At 43.5% G+C, this 21,499-nt stretch overlaps 1 protein-coding gene across 1 annotated transcript in view; it reads right to left on the bottom strand.

Annotated features, from left to right (window-relative positions):
* Positions 1 to 21,499, bottom strand: part of slc2a15a (solute carrier family 2 member 15a) — a 110,481-nt gene that overhangs the window by 25,351 nt on the left and 63,631 nt on the right. The window contains exons 6-7 of the mRNA XM_072391613.1: positions 18,799 to 18,931; positions 6,044 to 6,231 (exon numbers count right to left, since the gene is read on the bottom strand). Of these exons, the coding sequence (XP_072247714.1) occupies positions 6,044 to 6,231; positions 18,799 to 18,931 (321 nt within the window). The remainder of the gene's footprint in view (positions 1 to 6,043; positions 6,232 to 18,798; positions 18,932 to 21,499) is intronic.

The following is a 21,499-nucleotide window of genomic DNA, read 5'->3' on the forward strand; positions in this document are numbered from 1 at the left end:
ACTGAAGGTATCGGAACTGCACGGAAAGAACTGTGTGTCTGCTAGTGTAAGTTTTTTCTAAGCTTCTTGCCTAATTCAATATTTGTTGTTGTTGAGAAAGTGATCAAAACCCATCCGTGGGTGAAACCTGTTGCCTAGTAGCCTCGGTTGGGGCGTCACAAAGCAATCATAGTATTCAGGGGCTGTGAACGGGCGGTCACTCCCCTCTCTGAAAACACTTGTTGGTTAACTCTCTGTGGGTGGTCTCAGCCTAGTGCAATTAGCCAACACACGAACGGCTGTGTCCAATTGTGCGCACAACATAAAGTAAGGGGTGGCGCCTGAAGCATCAGCGGAAGCGTCAGCCATTCTCGTGTGAAGACTAGCATGTCTACCTGCGCGTGTCCACCGAGCAAGGCCACTGAACAAGGCAAACCTGTCCTACTTGCCTCATCCATGTCGCTCTGGCATCACCACCTGCTTTAAAATGTGCCTCAATCCCATTCCTGTTGTCTCCGGCTTGCACAAAAGGTTTCACACAACCAAACGCCACCGCAACCTTAACAACCTCCGCTCTCTAAAGCCCACTTCACTCTGTGACACACCCCTGTCTGTGGGGTTGTGGAATTGCCAATCGGCGGGAAACAAAGCAGATTTCATTATGACGTATGCCAACCACCTGTCTCTTGACATCCTGGCTCTCACGGAAACCTGGATTAAGCCTGAAAACAAAGCTACCCTGGCTGCACTTTCAACCAACCACTCATTCTCCCATACCTCTCGTACATCTGGGAGAGGTGGTGGAACGGGCTCATTTCCAACAAATGGAAATACACCCAACTGCTACCTGATGCTAAATACAATACCTTTGAATACCACGCCATCTTGGTAACTGCACCGGTCAAAACCTATATGATTGTCGTATATCGCCCACCAGGACAACTCGGTGACTTTCTAAATGAACTAGACACCTTGCTCTTGTCTATCCCGGAGCATGACTGTCCCACAATTGTCCTTGGTGACATGAACATCCACCTTGACAGTCCTAACTCTTCTGATTTTCTGACACTAATGCACTCGTTTAAGCTACAACTGCTCAGCAGTCCTCCGACCCTTAAAGCTGGCAAAGTGCTAGATCTCGTTTTCTCAAGAAACTGTGCCACAGAGGCCCTATCTGTCACACCTCTGCATTTCTCTGACCACTATTTCATTCAGTTCGGAGTGAGTCTCTCGAGAAGACCATCTGCTTCTACCCCTATGGTTTCCTTCCGCGGCAATCTCTGCAACCTGTCGCCCACCCGCTTCTCCTCCGTTGTTGCCTCCGCTCTTCCAGCCTCCAGCACATTCTCCTCCCTTCAGGTTAATGATGCCACGGAGTCCCTTTGCTCTACACTGAGCTTATCTCTGGATAGTCTGTGTCCTCTATCCACCAAACCCTCCCGATCCTCCCAGTCTCACCCCTGGCTTAATGATACTCCGAGCGTTGCGCACCAATCTCAGAGCTGCCGAAAGGAAATGGCACAAGTAGAAAGATGCAGCAGATCTAGCTAAACTCCAGGGCTACTGTCATCATTCGCATCCAGTGTTACTGATGCAAAAAAGTCTTTCGACATCAACAAGATTCATAGTACTACTGACACCCGGAAACTTTTTTCCACCTTCAAAACTCTACTTAATTCTCCGCCTCCGCCACCTGCTACGAATCTAACAGCAGACACCTTTGCCTCATTTTTTACTGACAAAGTGGAAGCTTTATGCAAACAGATTACCGAACCTGTTACCACAAAATCTGCATGCAGAAGTCCTACTGCATCATTTTCCTCATTTACCCCTCTCACTCAGAGCAGTGTGTCTAAACTTCTCACATGTAGCCATCGTACTACATGCCCGCTGGACCCCGTTCCTACTAATCTTCTCCAATCCATTGCTCCTACTGTAACTGCAGTTACAGCAGTCACGTATGTGATTAATGCTTCACTGACATCGGGCACATTTCCTACCACATTCAAACAAGCTCAGGTTACACCGCTGCTCAAGAAACCTTCCCTCCCTCCAACTCATGTGGATAATTATCGCCGGTCTCTCTCCTCCCGTTTCTGTCTAAAACCATTGAAAGGGCGGTCTTTAAGCAGGTCAACGATTACCTCTCTCATAACAACCTCCTTGACCCAAACCAATCTGGGTTTAAAAGTGGACACTCCACCGAAACGGCTCTGTTAGCTGTGACAAAAGTCTTAAAAGAAGCCAGAGCGACAGCTAAGTCCTCTGTACTTATCCTGCTCAACTTATCAGCTGCATTTGACACTGTAAACCACAGTATCCTTTTGTCTATACTCTCTAGCATGGGCATCACAGGGAGAACACACGCCTGGTTTGAATCATACCTCACTGGTCGGTCTTTCAAAGTATCCTGGCTTGGTCACACTTCTGCAGCGCACCACCTCGCCACAGGGGTCACCCAAGGCTCAGTACTGGGACCTCTTCTCTTTGCCATATACACCAACTCACTGGGACAGATCATCCGATCACATGGCTTCTCATACCAATGTTATGCTGATGATACCCAGCTCTATCTGTCATTCTCACCTGACGACCACACAGTCTCAGCACGACTCTCAGACTGTCTCTCTGACATATCATCATAGATGAAAGCCCATCACCTCTAACTTAACCTCCCAAAAACTGAACTGCTTGTCTTCCCAGCCATACACCACAGCATCTGCATCCAAACCGAATCCCTATATCTTGCTCCATCAAAGGTTGCTAGAAACTTGGGTGTCATGATTGATGACCAACTAACCTTCAAAGATCACGTTACCTCGGTGGCTCATTCATGCCGCTTTGCATTACTAAACGTAAGAAAGATCATACCATACCTAACCCAACATGCCACCCAGCTCCTGGTGCAGGCCATGGTCATCTCCCGCCTTGACTACTGCAACGCTCTCCTAACTGGTCTCCCAGCCTGTACTATGAAACCTCTGCAGATGGTCCAGAACGCGACGGCGCGTCTGGTCTTTGGTCAGCCTGAAAGAACACGTCACCCCTCTGTTCATTGAACTCCTCTGGCTGCCCTTAGCCGCCCACATCAAATTCAAGTCACTGATGTTAGCCTACAAAGTACTTAATGGAACGGCTCCCGTCTATTTGAATGCTCTTGCAAAGGCTTATGTCACAACTCGGTCCCTCCGTTGGTCCCAGATTGTCGTCTAGCAGCTCCTACACCACACCTAAGACAATCCAAACTCTTTCCATGTGTCGTCCCACGATTGTGGAATGACCTACTGAGCACAACCAGAACAGGGGCGTCCCTGTCCATCTTCAAGAAACTCTTGAAAACCCAGCTCTTCAGAGAGCATCTCCTATCCTAGCACTTACCTTTAACTTACCTACCCCCTCTATCTTTGCACTTTAATCTTTCTGCACTTCCTTCTATGCCTGCACCCTATCTCTACTCTGTCACCTTTCACAAAGTCGGACTAGTGGGTTCCTTCTCTGTAGTTTATTGTTAGCTTTTTATATATCTTGTTATACCTTCATTTGTAAGTCGCTTTGGATAAAAGCATCTGCTAAATACATAAACATAAAACATAGACATTAACAGTTGAGGATCTTTATGACGCCATGAACAGTATGAACAGTGGGAAAGTACCTGGCCCCAACAGGATACCTATGGAATTTTATAAGAAGTTTAAACAGAAACTCGCGCAACCTTTACTAGATATGTTTAATAAATCATATAAAACAGGAACTCTTCCTGTTAAGATTAGTTATGATAACTGTGATACTAAAAACCTGACAAATCACCAACCAGTTGTTCATCTTTCAGGCTCATTAGTTTAATGGGATGCAATACAAAAATATTATGCAAAGTACTCTCTAAAAGATTAGAACAATATCTTCCTCAATTGGTTAGTAATGATCAGAATGGTTTTGTATTACAAGGCTTTCATAACATCAGGAGAGGCTTAAATGTACTGTTTGAAAAAATGAATGGCAAAGACACTGCAATGTTGTCAGTTGATGCTAGTCAAGCATTCAATAGAATAGAATGAAAATACCTTTTTGATTTGCTGCCTAGATATGGTCTAGGAAAAACATTCCTCAAATGGATTAAATTACTGTATACAAACCCAACAGCAGAAATATTGACTAATAATACAATTTCTAAACCTTTCAGTTAACAACGCTCAACCAGGTAAGGCTGCTCTCTGTCTCCTCTGCTTTTCATCTTAGATATAGAACCTCTCGCGATCGCAGTAAGGACATGTAGGAATATATCCGGCATCAGGATTTGAGACATAGAGCATTATATAGCATTATATGCTGATGAAATAATTTTTTTCTTAATGAACCTGAGGAACAGTATTCCAAATTTGACTACTTTACTCGAAAACTGGCGAGTTTTCTGGATATAGAATAGATGAATCTAAGTCAGTATTGTTATTCCTAAAGAAGAAGAAAGACGCCATCTCAAAATAAATATACCATTTATGGCCCACGCAAGATCGATTTAAAAATCTGGGTATCAAGATTGGCCCAAAAATTTACGACATTGTCCCTATAAACTATGACCCTCTCGTAGATGAAATAACAGGAAAGTGGGACCGGTGGTCTAAATTGCCAATATCAATGATTGGTCAAATAAATCTTACTAAAATGTCTATTATACCCAAATTTATATATCTTTTCCAAGCATACCCGCTTCCATTACCAAGTAACTATAAAAAAAAAGTGATAGTATATTTAGCCAGTTCATTTGGAACAATAGAAAGGGTAGAATCCGGCTCAAGTTATTATATTTACCCTATGAAAGGGGAAGACTTCAGAGGACACCCTGCAAAACCTGGTATTCCTGCCTTCTGCATAGTAGTATCTATTAAGTTATTCTTTTCTAAATAACTAACTAATCTCTGTGCAAGTACACTAAAGAAAATCTTCCCCTCTACATTTAGGAGGGAGATCATCCAAAAATGACTCGGGTCCGAGGATTCTTTCTCCTTTGGAATGAGAACGCCTCCTGCCCTACACCATGCTTTAGGAATAAACTGTTTCTTCCAAACTATTCTTAATTGCCTCCACAAAAACTTTAGGATAACAGTTGCACTTTTGTAAATCCAGTAGGGGACTTCATTTGGCCCTGTGGCCGACGAAGCCTTTGCACACCTGACTACCTCCTCAACCTCTTTCCACCAAGGTGGTATAAAATCCATCTTATGAGCTATCGCTCCTAATGGTGGCATGTCAGGTGGAAGGCCTACAACTCTACACTGCTCAAGATCTGAATATGTATTTCTTAGATACTCTTCCACCTCTGACTTTGTTGCCTTAAGCTACCCTCCCTTTTCCTGGTTAAACAACCCTTTAACAAAGTTGAACGAGTCCCTTTAAAACACAGTCCATACATATCTTCTTTCTCTTTTTCCTGAGATATTCAGTCCTTCTGAGTATTGCTAGCCTTCTTTCCTTCACCAATTTCTCCATCTCTCTTTGCAGTCTAGACTTAGCTAAATGTACTCTTTCAACCTTCTTTCTATCTTGCACCCCAAATCTTTCTACACCATAAGAATAAATTATCGTGTAGAAATAATTGCTGCTTCTGCTTTGCGGCTTTGCGGTAAGACATATTGCATCATTTCCTGTTGCTTTGTGTGTGCACTGTGATATTTCTAGCTCATCTTGAACTATTAATAATCACCTTATTTCTCCCTATAATTTACACATCTTGCATAGTTAACTCTATCGCATACTTGTTATATTCTAACGCTCACTCTTACAGATCTTTAGTTTTTATTTTTCACTTTTTAGCGGTGTGTCGGGTTCTCTAGCCGTTGTGTTCTTTGATTTGCCGTTGTTTTCTCTTTTGACGTTGTTGTTTCTCTTTTGCCATTGTGTTTTCTCTTTTGCTGTTGTGATTTGCGCTTCAGGGCAGTTTTGTATATAAAATTAAAAAATTTATTGAAATATTGACTGAAGTTTGATGAATTTCTTCTTGTGAGTAACCACGTTAGACAGCTACAGAATACTCTTTTTTGGTAGACATCACACAGTTTAGTGTACTTACAGCATCGATACCAGACAGTTGCATGCCAATGTTGATGACCACCACACTGAACACCTGCAAGCGGACGGTGTCATCCAGCAATAGTTTCCAAACTGACAGTGTTTCTACCGACAACAGGGAATGCTGCTCCTCTTGCATTTCTTCAATCTCAGCCTGGATGTTACACTTGGCTCTGTACCATTTCAAAGCTAAAACAGACATAACATCAAAAGTTATGTAAAACATTTAACATTTAGGCCAGTTCAAGTTTATGTATTTCTGTGGATTATTGTTTTTTAATTCAACATGTGGAAAGTCAGACAAACAAACATTACTGCCTGCTAAGACAAAGGTAAATTTAGAATCACCTATCAACTTAAGATCCCTCATGGCATCGTTATAATAATGATAAAAAAAATAATAATAAGAAAAAATAACTTGATGCAAAAACATTGTCATTCACTATATTCAGATCAACTTGAAAATATTGGTAACCTCATTTAATTAATAACCACAAATCATGGCTCCTAACAGGTAATAGGTCACTATTACCTCCTTCCATTCACACATTTCATGGTATTATTATAATAAACGACAACATATTACATCAAAATAAAAATCCAGAGGTATACTGATTACCTTAAATTAAGTGGAAATAGGTAATGGGTCAATTTGCAACTCTGATTAATGTTTTTTACAAAGCAACTACCATACGTTTTCACTTAATCTTTAAGTCTCAGGGTATCAGTTTTAATGAAGTTTTTTGATTAGAATGAATGGAGAGATGGCTTCCGACGACGCCATAAGCTTCATGCTGCACAAGACACTTTCCAGCGTGGAAACTCGAATGGGGAACTATGTGAGAGCGCTGTTTGTGGACTACAGCTCAGCATTCAACACCATAGTTCCCTCCAGGCTGGTTGCTAAGCTGTGTGATCTTGGACTGAACTCCTCTCTGTGTAGGTGGGTCCACAGCATCCTAACCAGCAGATAACAGGTGGTACGCGTGGGTTCCCATTATTCATCCCCCCTCACACTCAACACTGGATCCCCTCAAGGCTGCGTGCCGAGTCCCCTGCTGTACTCCCTGTACACACATGACTGTGTGTCCACACCAGACAGCAATATTATTATTAAGTTTCCTGGTGACACTGCCATCGTGGGAGGAGGAGGCCTACAGTAAGGAGGTCATCCACCTGGAGAGCTGGTACCGGGAGAATAACCATCTGCTGAATGCCAGCAAAACTAAGGAGCTGATTATCAAGGTCAAGATCAAGGTCACATTTATTTATATAGCACATTCAAACAACCGAAGTATACCAAAGTGCTTTACACAAATATTAATAAAACTACCATGAAAATAAAAAGCATAAAACAAGAATAAAAGTATCATAAAATAAGAACAGTAAAATAAATACAACAGTATGCAAAACCCATCACACATAAAATAATACAGGAATCACCAGGAAAAATCAAGTCTGATTCACAGCAGGACCAAGAAGACTTGAAGCCCAGGAGAAAAAAATGATTTTTAAGGAATACTTAAATGACTCCAACGATTCAGCATGTCTAATATGAAGTGGCAAGATATTCCATAGCTTTGGAGCAGCCACTGAGAACGATCGCCCATAACAGTTTTAAACCTGAATATTGGGACCTTAAGTAGCAGCTCATTAGATGGTCTGAGGGCTCTGACTGGATTATAAACTTGGAGTAGTTCTGCGAGATACTGAGGGGCCACACCACTTAAAATCTTAAAAATAAACAGTAAAACCTTAAAATGTATTCTAAAATGGACGGGAAGCCAGTGCAAGGAGACCAGAACAGGAGTGATGAGTTCCACGCTTCTCAGTGCCAGTCAGAAGGCGAGCGGCAGCGTTCTGTACTATCTGCAGGCGACGGAGGGAGCACTGATCAAGACCTATGTATAAAGAATTGCAACAATTAAGCCTAGAGAAAATGAATGAATGAATGACTCTTTGCAAGTCATTAAATGATAAATATGGCTTCACTTTTGCCAGGAGCCAAAGCTGGTGAAAGGAACTTTTACATCCAGGTGTCTCTCCTTAAGTCTGTTTGGCAGGGGTGTTTTTGTCTTAAAAAAAAAAAAGTTCATGCATTATAAACTTATCATCATAAACTTGCTTATTATACGCATTATTCTGGTGTAGACATGAATTGTGATAATGTTCTCAATCATATCTTACAATCTTGAGCCATTGCGAGTCAAATCCATTGGCTCTGTGTTTTTTAGACCTGGAAAGAATAAAAAGTTACTGTAAAGTAATTATAACATTGTTTATATTCCCAACTTATATTGACACCAGAATGACTGCCTGAATACCCTCAGCTTGACTCGTTGTGCTGCAGAGGGGCTTCACTCGCTTCCTTACCCTGGTCTTCGGCTTCTGGCTGAGGCTGAGCTGTATTGCTTTCGTATCTGGCAAATTTACCACATCTCATCAATGACACAAATTATTGCATTTTAGCTGCCTGTCTTCAGTGTCTACACTCCTTCACCTCTCTTGTCTCTCCTCTTCTCGCTCTGGTTTGTAAAAAATTTGCTGATTGTCACGGTTTATGTTCTGTTCCATGTCATGTCTCGTCATTTCCTGTTTTATTTTGAAAAGTCACTGATCTTGTCCTCTCGTTTCAGGTAACTTGCCCTTCCTCCCGTGTCATGTGTTTCATTGTCTTCCCTGATACCCAAGTGTTTCCACCTGTCCCCCTTGGTCCCTCATGTGTTCAAATAGTCTGCGTTTCCCTTGTCTTGTGCCAGTATGTTGTCTCTTGTCTCTTTTGAGTACCTTACCAGCCATCTGTCTTGTCCCATTTCCATGATTCCACGAGCCTGCAGTGAGCGTTCCTCCTGTAGTGCATCTTGCTTTGTAATTTATTGTTGTCCATAGCCTTAGTTTATTTATTGTAACGGTAAGTTTCACAGCTTTGTTTTTCCTCCGTTTTCAAGGAGCGATTTTTGTTGTAACTATTCCTAGTCGCCTCCGTTCAAGGAGAGCTTTTTATTATCGCTAAAGTTTCATAGAGCCTCTGTTTTGTGAAGAGTGCACCTTTTGTTTTATTCCGTCTCATTTTGAGAGCGTGACTTAGTTTTGTTAAAGTGTTCATAGCTTTTCGGTTTTCCTCCCAGTTTGGAGAGATTTTATGTCTGTTAACTTTCATAGCTGCGCTCCTTCTCCACCTTAGCTACGGAGGACAGCACTTAGGATTTTCACAGCTTTTCTTTTGCGCTGCCGGGAGATCGCCCTGCAGTGCATTGCTTTGTGTGTTTATTATAATAAACCTTCTGAACCCAAGAGACCCTGCATCTGTGTCCTAAGTCCTTGAGGTTGCTGACAGTACATATTGGCCAGTGAGGACGCAGCAGGGTCGAGTCACGCCCCCAGTATGGAGCCCTTGGTGTACCACACTGTCCTGAGCCGGTACCGGGCCCTGACCAACTGCTCGGTCGGGGGGGCCGACATGTCTGTCTGGTGGAGGACTGCTGGGTCCGTTCTGGACATGTTGCGGGCGGGGCTGCTTCTGGGGACCCCCACATTCTGAGCAATCTGGGACCAGGCCAAAGAGCAACAATTCAAAGCTCTGATGGAGCTATGTGGAGCAAAATCGACCATGTTAGTGGTCACGCTCCAGGAGAATTTCGCTTCTCTCCCTACCTCCCCAGTGTCTGCTCCTGTGTCGCCGTCCCCTCAGCCCGCCGCCACGGCACAGCCCGCTGACTCCGCCGCCACAGCACAGCCCGCCTTCCCGCCGGGCTCCTCCACGTCTCTGCTGGCTCTCCAGCCGGGTGCCACGTCTCGCCATCGTCCACGGAAGCCGGAGTGGGCTCATGGTCCTTGCCCATGAAAGCTTGGGCAAGCTCGCGCCATCACCAATGGGATCCTGGCTGGTGGGGGCCCAGGCTGGCTCACGGCTGATCTCGCCTCACTGCCCTAAAGGGGCGACCGGGTCGCCGGAAATCTGGCCGTCCGCCAGACCGACCCGGCGTTGGGTCCTTCAGAGCCCCTCCCTCCCACCCTATAGGGATGTCTGGTAGCCATCCTTGAGGTGGGGGTTCTGTCACGGTTTATGTTCTGTTCCATGTCGTGTCTCGTCATTTCCTGTTTTATTTTGAAAAGTCACTGATCTTGTCCTCTCGTTTCAGGTAACTTGCCCTTCCTCCCGTGTCACTGATGTTATGTTCCGCCATACCTGCAAAACTGATATTGTTAACTAATACTGGTAATATGATTTTATGTAGCATACAGTGTTGGTCATCTTACTTCCGTACGTTGAAGTAATCGAGTTAGTAATAGTTACCTCGTAAGAGTAATTAGTTACTCAGCAAAGTAACTGTGACGTCATATTTCATGTTCTATAACATCTTTAGCGTCAAAGATGTTTATATTAACTGATTGAAGAATAAAAAAACTATATACAGTATTTTAGAACATCTGGTATTCATTTGAACTCAATAGACTTCAGCCTGCCATATGACATGCATAATAAATATAGAAAATAAAATTCAAATGACCAAAAGTGCAAAATTGCAAAATTAAGAAACGCATGTAAACTTGGGTAAAACGAAACAAGGGAAAATCTGGCCATTAAGTAATGCAAATCTCGGTGACTGTATTTTACGCCTACTGCACAATAAACAGAGTGTCACTTGGTTTGGATGTGTGTTTCTGAGTTTAAGGCTGGGTGAGCAGGTTTCCTTGGTTACCAGTTTGGTTGCTGCCTGCTGGCACACCTGTGCTTCATCTACAGTCATTAAGATCCAGACCTAAGGAGCAGTAGGAGCACCAGTCTTCGCCACATCGTTGTACCATTTTCCCTGGTAATCACGCCGCTTTACTCTTGCTTAAAGATTAAGCTGTTTCTGTGTACTCACCTTGCTTCCATCATTCCAGCGATGTCCCCTCCGAGATCCTGTCAGATTACTTTGTCGCCACTCTCAGCCTACCTACACTTTACCTTCATCGAACCCACCTCCGTGTCTCTCCAGGAACACAACCTCTAGCCAGTCAGACTCTGCGTCCTCCTTCAATCTATTTCCACCGGCTTACAGTAAGGTTGTCCTTGCTTTCTCTCCCTGGATACTATTCAGTTTTGGATCATAAATTAACTTCTCTCTCTTCGTCCAGTTATGCCTGCCACATAGTCTCCTGCGCCATCCGGTTCCTTCCATTCCTCAGACCCTGGACTCCACATTTACCACTGTCTTATGAGAAAATAAAATAATTTATCTTTACATTGAATCTTGCGATTGAGTCCTTTTCCTGTTTTGGCTCACGCCCGTGACAGAACACTATATTTATATATTTGGGCTTGGGGGTGGGTTAGCAGCAGCAGCAACAAGTGTCATTTTAGCATGTGTTGATGTGAGTGGTTTCATAAGATTTGAGTTGCTTGAGGCGGATGTGGATAAAGTCTTTTTTCCTGGGCATAGCTGCATGTTACAGAAACATTCTTGCCTTTAATTGAAATGAGCGAGAAGTAGTGCCGGTACTTCCAGTTTGAGGATGCTACCTTTGAATTTCCCTGGCTCATTGTCATTGTCGCTGTCTTGTTGTGTTTGGTCCGACCAACAAGCCAGGCTGAAACCGGTGAGTTTTCCCAGATGCCAGAGCCAGATGGGCCTTAACTGGGCGCTCACACCAAAAGCGACCAGAGCGACCGGCGGGGTGAGCAACACGATGTTAGGGACTTGAGCGATGCGAACACAAAGAAAGTTAAGAGAGGCTCAACTTTATGCAAATAAGCAGTGGTGCGACTGCGCTGGCAGCCAATTGTGGGCCAATCTGGATTCCGAAAGCAGAAAAAAGGCTGAAAAGAGCGGAAAAAGGCGAGAGAGAAAAGAGACGAAAACAATGAAGGAAAAATTAATTATTGCAGTGGCCGGTTTCCCAGAGCTTTATGATACAAGTTTTTTGTCTACAGAGACAACCAAACAAAAAGATGCTTGGAGGAAGGTTGCAGACCTTTTTGTAGTATCTGGTGAGTTGTGGGATACAATGGCTACATATTTGGCGCTATATAAATAAATAAAAACTGAATTGAATTAACGTCTATATGCAGAGGGAGAGTTAGTGATGTTGTGTATGTTGTTTACAGTTGATTGTAGGAAGAGATGGAAAAGTTTGAAAGACACAAAGGAGGGAAGAAAAAAAAGAGAAGGAGAGGTGCAGGAGCAGGGCTGAGCGTCCACAAATCGACCGTGGCGTTAAAGCCAAATCATGACATTTTAAAATGCTTTCATGGAGAACAAGGCCACCAGCAGTACCCATTTATAAATGGATTATTATGTATGCCTGCTGTTTCACAGACTTGTCCCTTCGTTCGCTTTGGTCACTTCAGTCGCTGCCTGCCAGGCAACTGCAGGCGACGCGATGTGAGCGACCAGAACGATCACAGGCGATTTTGTTTCTTTTTGTCTGAACATACAGTAAGAATCAATACTGTGAGGATGAGGAAAAGCTTCTTCCCCTAGGCCATCCGTCTGCTCAACGGTGAACATTAAATTGGGATTGTCACTTTCTGTCTGTTAATATTATACATTTTTCATTATTTTATTTATTTTTTATTTTTATATTCTTAATTTTTCATTTTAATTCTTACCAATAAAGGTAGCAGGACGAGAAAAAAAATCACTGCACATTGTGCTCTATGTGATTGTGTATGTGACAAATAAAACTATCTTGAATCTTGAGAATAGGTAATTGTAATGGGTTTGGTTTGGACCCAATAGCAGTACAAAGACAGGCAGGTATAGCTGATAACAAACTTTATTAGCACACGTCCAGGAAACAATGGCAGCAGGCAAAACAGTCTGTCTTCTGGCCGCTAGCGTTTAACAGTCTTTATTGAGGATTGGAGGTTAGACCCAGCCAACCCAGACCAGGACACTGGTGAGTGAAACTCAGTCTTGTGCTCACTCAGTGAAGGAATAATCAGAGTTCCAGAACTGCAGGAAGCCACAGAGGAGACAGGAGTAATACTCACTCTGTAGAGATGAATCAGGTAATCACCGGATAGCCAAGGTAGGAGACAGGCAGAATCCAGAAAGGGACAGGCGAGGATTGTGGTCGGGGATGGAAGGCTGAGGTTATTTCTGGGATATCCGTGAGGCAGGGATGAACTGTGACTGTTTATTTGATGTTTTGTTTTATGCAGTTTTATGGTGAAAGAAAATGGAGACAGGTGGATTTTCATAGTTATTAAAAAATAATGTTAAATGTATCCCATCCATCCATCCATTTCCTATACCGTCAATCCGTCAGTCGGGTAGCGGGTGGGCTGGAGCCTATCCCAGCAGTCACTGGGCGAAAGGCAGGGTACACCCTGGACAGGTCTAAATGTATCCCTCCATGACAATAAAGTTTCAACTTAATTTAAGAATATTTCTGATTTACCGTCATTTCTAATTTCCCCATTATTAGGGCCCGAGCTTTGAAACAGCGAAGGCCCTATTGTTCCTGAAGGCGTTATTATTAGGGCCCAAGCAGTGAACTGCAAAAGCCCTTTTGTTCCTAGGCGCTATTATAATTGTTTGTGAAACTTGCTCCAAACCAAGCTAATTTTGGCAGGGACGCCAGTCGTGGGGGTGGGGAAAGCACAATTTGGCATTTGTGAACGTTGGCGGCACAATATGGTTCTGTAGTGCGACTTACATCATTGTAATTACGCCAAACGAATGGGTCATTTTGCCGTACCCTGACGAAACTCGGTACACGCCTTCGTCATGCCTGAGGCACGAAAAAGCCAATGGACACCATGTTGCCAGGTCAACAGGAAGTCGGCCATTTTGAGTGGAACATGCGTTTTGGCACCATTTTTGCCCGTTTCCACAGCTCGCATTTGGTTGAACTCCTCCTACACATTTCATGCTACAGGCTTCAAACTTGGCCATGTTACTCTTCAGTAATGGTGGACTAAACGTTATGCAAAACTTTCTCAAACCTTAAAGGGTGTGGCTATGGCAAAACCTCTAAATTCGATGACTGGCCATTGCTTACCATGAAAAACAAAGAAGATTATAACTCCCTCATACATTATTCAATCTATCCCAGACCTCATAGGCTGCATTTGGGCTCCACCCAGAACACATACATATGACCAAACTTACACATGTTTATAGCACTACCTATTGGTGGCCAAAAACATCACTTTTTACACCTGGCAGTACTACACCTGGCTGGAATTCTCACATCCTGCTCTACAGTTGATGAACGGCTGTGCGGTGCGCATCAGACTGAGTCCAGCGCATACCCCAACGTGCGCATCTGCGAGGGCCTGTTCATGGCTGCTTGCAGCTTTAATTAGGGTCCGAGCTGTGAAACAGCAAGGAACCTATTGTATCTGTTGACGTTATCATTATTATTCTTTGCACTTTAATCGCATTTTTGAGGGCTTTGCCGTGCGTGAAAACTCACATATTTTGGCATGCGCATCAGGGATTGTGCGGCATTTCGAAAAACTGTAGTTGCATCATAATTGCTCGATAGCGCCCCCTAGAAAAATGAATAAATATCTGTGACGTGGGACTTAGTTTTGAGTAGCCGGATGAAATTCGGTACATGCCTTCGTCAAGCCCAGACGCACAAAAAAGCCTCAGGACATCATAGCGCCACGTCCACAGGAAGTCGGCCAATTTCACTTGAACATGCAAATTGCTGACATTTTGCCTTTTCCCACACCTCGCATCTGATCGAACTCCTCCTACAGATTTAATGTTGACGGCTTCAAACTTGGTGTGCTTACTCTTCAGCCAGGGGGATCAAACGTTGTGATCAGATTTTTGAAATTGTAAAAGGTGTGTCCGTGGCAGATCCTCAAACTTTGACGACTTGCCACTGCTCGGCACAAAACACAAAGTCACTCATAACTTTTGCATACATTGTTTGCTCTTCACCAAACTTCATAGGCTTGTCGGGGACTCTGCTCTGACTGCGTACATATACGCATAGTGACACTCACCTATAGCGCCACCTGCTGGTGGATGGAAAGTCCCTCTGTTTCCACACTTCTTAAATGATCGAACTGCTACTAGATATTTAATGCTACCGGCTTCAAACTTGGTCAGGTTACTCTTAAGCCATGGGGGATTAAAGGTTAGGAGCATTTTTACCAAAGACTGAAGGGTGTGGCCGTGGCGGGGGAGCGAAGATTGTGTTATGGCGGTTGTGGATTAAAAGCTATATCATCATCGCAATATCATGACACTTGGCACACATGTCCACGCTGACGACCTCATATGTATGTAAAGCGCCCCCTACAAATTTTCAAAATACCCCTGCCATTGGACTTAGTTTTGCGTAGGCTGGTCAAATTCGGTACACGCCTTCATCATGCCCAGGCGCACTGCTTCCGCACTGCTTCCGGTAGCGCTCAAGATGGCGGCGACCGATCTAACTCCTGTAAGAGATGTGCGATTTTCGTTAAATGTATCGTCTGTTTCGTCTCAGTCCTGTTCAAGAAGAGTCTACAACAGAAGCCTACTACTTGCATTACGGAACTCCAAGTTTTCAAACTATCTTTCCGGAGTGGACTTTGGACCCACATACACTTGGCAAGCTAGGTATGCTAAACCGGAAAGCATCGGACTCTCCTCCAGATACCGGCCAGCGCTCATGGCGATACAAGCAGCGGGAGAGAACTCGCAGAGCCAGCTTACGACGCAGACGCGGTTGCCGGGCAGGAGTTAGCACAAGGCTAAAAGCAAACCCGTTCAGACCTGCACTTCCCTCGATTCTACTCTCCAATGTTCGTTCGCTGGAAAATAAAATGGACTACCTCAGATTGGATCTAACTTCACAAAGAAAGGTGAGAGACTGCAACGCCATTATTCTCACAGAGACTTGGCTCAACCACACTGTCCCAGACAACGCCATCCAGGTAGACGGCTTTACATTTTTCCAAGCAGACAGAAGCCAAGTTCTCAGTGATAAATCACGAGGAGGTGGTGTGTGCATTTTCATCAACAATAACTGGTGCACAAACGTTAAAGTCATTTCAAGTCACCCTGTGAGGATAGCACAGACTTTCTCAACGCATTCAATGTATTCTTCAGCCGGTTTGAAGAAAACAACACCACCACTCCAACAAAAGCCCCTCAATGCTCAGAAGATGCAACACTGCAACTGGACCCAGCTGACGTGCGGAGAACCCTGGGAAAGGTGAATCCCAGGAAGGCTGCGGGCCCAGACAGCATAACTGGGCGTGTGCTTAGAGACTGTGCTGACTCACTCACAGATGTTCTCACAGATATCTTCAACATCTCTCTTAAGCCAAGCTATCATACCAGACTGCTTCAAAGCCACCACCATCATACCGCTACCCAAGAAATCTCCAGCAACATCACTTAATGACTACCGGCCCATAGCACTGACTCCCATCATGATGAAGTGCTTCGAGAGGCTGGTCAAGGCTCACATAACATCCAGCCTACCCACCACCTTTGACCTTTTTCAGTTTGCCTACCGTCCCAAGCGCTCCACTGATGACGCCATAGCAGCAGCACTTCAACTAAGCCTGGCTCATCTAGAAAACAAAAACAGCTGTGTGCGGATGCTGTTCATTGACTTCAGCTCCGCCTTCAACACAGTCATCCCACAACACCTGGTGGACAAACTCCAAACCATAGGCATCAGCACACCACTCTGCAACTGGTTACTGGACTTTCTCACAAACAGACCACAGACAGTACGAGTTGGCAAAAACTTATCACAGACCACCATCATGAACACAGGGGTCCCCCAGGGGTGCGTGTTGAGTCCCCTGCTCTTCACCCTGATGACCCATGACTGCTGTGCCAGAAACAACACGAACCGCATCATTAAGTTTGCTGATGACACAACAGTAGTTGGCCTCATCAGCAACGATGACGACTCATCCTACAGGGAAGAGGTGCACCATCTCATCAACTGGTGTGACACCAACAACCTACACCTTAACGTCAACAACAGTGGACTTCAGAAAAAAAATCACAAGCCACACACACCTCTCACCATCACTGGCAGTGCTGTGGAATCAGTGAAAAGCACCAAGTTCCTGGGAGTGCACATCACTGATGACCTGACATGGACCACCACCGCCCTCGTCAAGAAAGCACAGCAACGTCTCCACTTTCTGCGCAGGATGAGGAGAGCCAGTCCCAACATCACCAATGACCCTACCCACCCCTCACACACACTGTTCACCCTCCTGCCTTCGGGCAAGCGCTACAGCAGCATGCGCTGTAGAACCAACAGCTTCTTCCCACAGGCCATCAGACTGCTAAACTCACTCCTGAGGGCATGACTTTAACCCCCCCCAAACATACACACACACACACACACGCACTCAACCAAAGGACAACCACTCTATACACACTGGCCTGCACCAAGTTTACAACTTTCATCTCCATGTTGCTGCTTGCACCATGCACTCTGCCTCATTGCACCTTGTTGTAACTCAATACTATTGCAGCAACATATATACCTTAATGGACTCTTGTAACACTGACAGTCTAGAATGTATGCCCACAGTGCCTTCTGTTGCTTGTTATATGTTACTGTCTAATGTTAGCGATATCTGATATCAACTGCACTTTATGTTCTAGTGTGCTGTAAGTCTCAATACAGTTATGTCTTAGTTGTATGTCAATTTTAACTCATGCACATTTGGAGTTAGATAAACGAAATTTCAGTCTGCTTGCAATGTACTGTTGTAAAGCTTCATTGACAATAAAGTTCACTTTGACTTTGACAAAAACACCTCTTGACATCATGGCGCTTGGGCCACAGGAAGTCGGCCATTTTGAATTGAACATGCAAATTAGTGACGTTTTTGCCTTGTTACACGCCTCGCATCTGATCGAACTCCTACAGATTTAATGCTACCAGCTTCAGACTTGGTGTGCTTACTCTTCACCCATGGAGGATTAAACGTTGTGATCAGATTTTCCCAATTTCTAAATGGTGTGTCCGTGGCAGACCCTCAAACTTGACCAAACTCACACATGCTTATAGCTCCACCTGCTGGTGGCCATAAATGTCACTTTCTACGTCCGGTGGTACTACACCTGGCTGGGATTCTCACATCCTGCTCTAAACTTGACTGACGGCTGCGCGGTGCACATCGGACGGAGTCCAGCGCATACCCCGACGTGCGCACATGCTCGGACCCGCTCATCGCTGCTTGCAGCTTTAATTTCACTTGTGTTTTTGTTTCTTATTACCCTTTCACCCTTCGATTTCCACATGTTACTATCCCTATTAACCTATTGTTGGTGCCATGGTATTACATAGTTAATATTGTATAACTAACCTTATTAAATCATATTATAATATATTTTAACTGAGCTGTGATATAAAGTGTTACATAGAAGTTATTTTTTGTATCTCCAAATAATTTTTCCTGATTCAGTACAGTGGTGTCATTTACTACTCATCTGCACTATTGATATTAATTTGGTTATAAAATGGTTAATTCCTTCTCCCATCTTGTTATTCTCTGTTGTGTTACTACTCTAGTACATAATTAGCTAATTCAGTATAGTGCTACAGTACCATAGATAAATGCATCAAAGTACTGAAAGTGTAACTACATAAAAGTGACAAAACAATCTCTTTTGAGGGAAAGATACTATTAAAAATTGAAATGTTGAGACTTAAAGTTTTTTTATTTGGGTTACTACTCTCATTTAATTGATCCCCCAGCTCAAGATATTAAAATAGTGCTTTGTTCCTCTTGTACATCTCTCTCTTTGTAATGAGAGGCCGGGTCACAACACAAACCTGTTATTGTGGCGTGGATATTGTCCTTCTCAATCAGCAAGTACCGAGGGCTCTCTGGAAACCATGGCAGCAGCATCAACTGGATAAATGTAGGTACCACCACCACCGAAAGAAAGAGGGGCCAGTGCTCCTCCTGTAAGAGTCACAACATCAAGGGCATCAGTTTGCATAGGTACTATTGGGACAAGTCACAAACAAGGTTTGGGAAAGACAGAGTTGTCCCTACCAAAATTTTTGATAATATTCTAATATAAAATTGTTTTTACATAATGCATTAAATATATATATTTTTTCACAAACTCATTTGTAGCATTTGTAGTGAACTATTTTTCCGACGTGCCCTCTCCTTGCAATATTCAGTATAACCTGCATGGCAACAAGGTTAGATATGCTGCCATTTGATAGGCTGAATGTCAGCTCCTCTCGTCACCACTCCTGACGAAGAGTGGCGCTGTGTGGCAAAGTTGCTGTAAAATTCTGGATTGACGTTAAAAATAACAGATTGTCTAGATGCCACAAAATCATGAATGTAAATCCACATTGATATTTCGTTTGGTCTCAAGATTTTTGCCTGTGTTTCTGCTTTGTAAATAGAAAATGTCACAGAAAAATAAAAGAATTTCACCACTCAGAGAGTAAGTAGTAGTTAACTATACACACTATGGTAGACTGGGAAGTGTCCCTACCAAAGATAAGACCAAACTTACACCTTTGCACGACATCTTATATTCACATACATGCAGAGAACATACGGAAAGTAATACCATAATGCTATTATCAGGTACCCTGGAAGTCAGAAATTTTGTCTGTCTTAATTTTTGAATAAATAAAAAATTTTGCTGAAATCCATAAGCTTCACAAAGAACAATAAATAAACCAACGGTCAGGGTAAAGCTGTGAGACTCCAGCCATGCCTCAGATACACAGTGCTAATGGTCATAGGGTTGCTATAGAGGGCAAATATGTAAAGTTATCCCATCGATACAGACTGCAAAACCTCTTGTTTTTCATTTTAAGGCCCATGTTAACAAGTTGGAGCTGCCAGAAGAGCTACACAGCCTTGGCACAACTAGAGACCAAAGATAGGAACATGTTTTTTTCCCCAGTTCTAAAAAAGGAAAAAGGTAGTCAAATAGACAAAGTGATAAGCTAAGTTTCTGCAGCCATGTTTTATTAAAAAAAAAAGAAAAAGAAATAAGGAAAAGTAATATTACCATCCTAATATTCTTGCGACATTCTCATCTGGGTTCCAAGCACATCCATTTTATCTGCCAGTGATCTCACACTTCCAGTGGTGATCCATGAAAGAAATGGTTTAAACTTTTGTCTGAAACCGTTGTTTCAGTCTTAAAATAGCTTGATTTCAATAAAGGGAGTTATATTGTACAACTAGTTATTTCCACCCCCTAAAGTACCTTTAAAACACTAACATACATATTTGTAACACCAACAACGTTTTGGTGTATTTTACCTGATAAAATATAACCCCCCAAAAAATACTTATAAAATATATTAGAACACGAAAATACAGGAGTCTTGCTGAACACCTAGACAAAACAGTCCTGATGACTGATGGAGACAGCTATGACAAAAACAATGATGTGTTAACAGATCTCAACTACTGAAGATGCCTACGATGGTAACTATGATGATACAGGAGTCTAAGCATCTACCCTGGGAAGAAGAGTGAATGGCTGATGAGATACCCTACGAAAATGATGATGTATTCTGATTCACTTGTATGTAATATATATTTTTTTAAATAAAGTTTTACTTTTTTCATGCGTTTTATTCCTTTTTTGGGTTTTGAAATAAGCATAAAATATTAACAGGAGGGAAAGGATAGGTGGTCACTTCCTGTTTTATTTCATAGAGCTCCCCCCTTGTTTACTCTGTTGAGTAATTATTGCTGTGTTACACCTGTTTTTGTTGCTGATTACCTCTCACCTGATTTCAATCCTCTCTTCACTCCCTATGCATGAATACCCCTGGTTTTAGTTCTTAATATGTCATGTTCTTTTTTTCCAGTGGATTCTCTCTCATGTTTTCTGCCTCAGTTCTGTCAATTAAAAGCCACAAGACCATCTACCTTCTACATCTTGTTCTTCTCTCCATTATCTGCACTTGGGTCCATTCCTCCAGTAATCCATAATCGTGACAGAATGATCTGACCCCAAAAGGACCCAGAAGACTCTTTTGGCCACGACCAACAAGCCCCAGTCCAGTTAAAGATGGTTAAAGTGGCAGTTAAGACCTTCATGGACACGGTGGATGAGCCCTCGGGACCCTGGGAGAAACTCCTAGTGTCAGGTGAACTTGTGGAGGTGCTTAGAAGTATATCTCAGCTTTTCTCTTCTCCAGGTGTGGTTGAACTGAAGGAAGAAGCTATGCTGGAGCGCTGCTGAACTTTGGCAGAGATCTCCAGTGCGGTGCCTCCAGCTGCCTGCTTCTCCTTTCTGGTGTGGCAGACACCACTCATTCAGCCTCTGAGGGGATCAACTATGCTGCGTCCCCTCTTCTGGGGTAAGTTCCAGGAGAAGGTGAGGCTCCAGGGAAACCCCTGCGCCCCTTATCCTGAGCTGAAGGAAGATATGGAGGGAGATATAAATACTCTTTTTGAGCATTTCTGCCAGTTGGCGGTCAAAACAAAGCACTGCCAACTCTGGGATCTCAGCAGATGCTGGTCCTGGCGAAGCCCACT

The sequence above is a fragment of the Leuresthes tenuis genome, unplaced genomic scaffold, assembly GCF_036924035.1.
Source record: "Leuresthes tenuis unplaced genomic scaffold, fLeuTen1.0.hap1 SCAF_8, whole genome shotgun sequence".
NCBI classification, from domain to species: domain Eukaryota; kingdom Metazoa; phylum Chordata; class Actinopteri; order Atheriniformes; family Atherinopsidae; genus Leuresthes; species Leuresthes tenuis.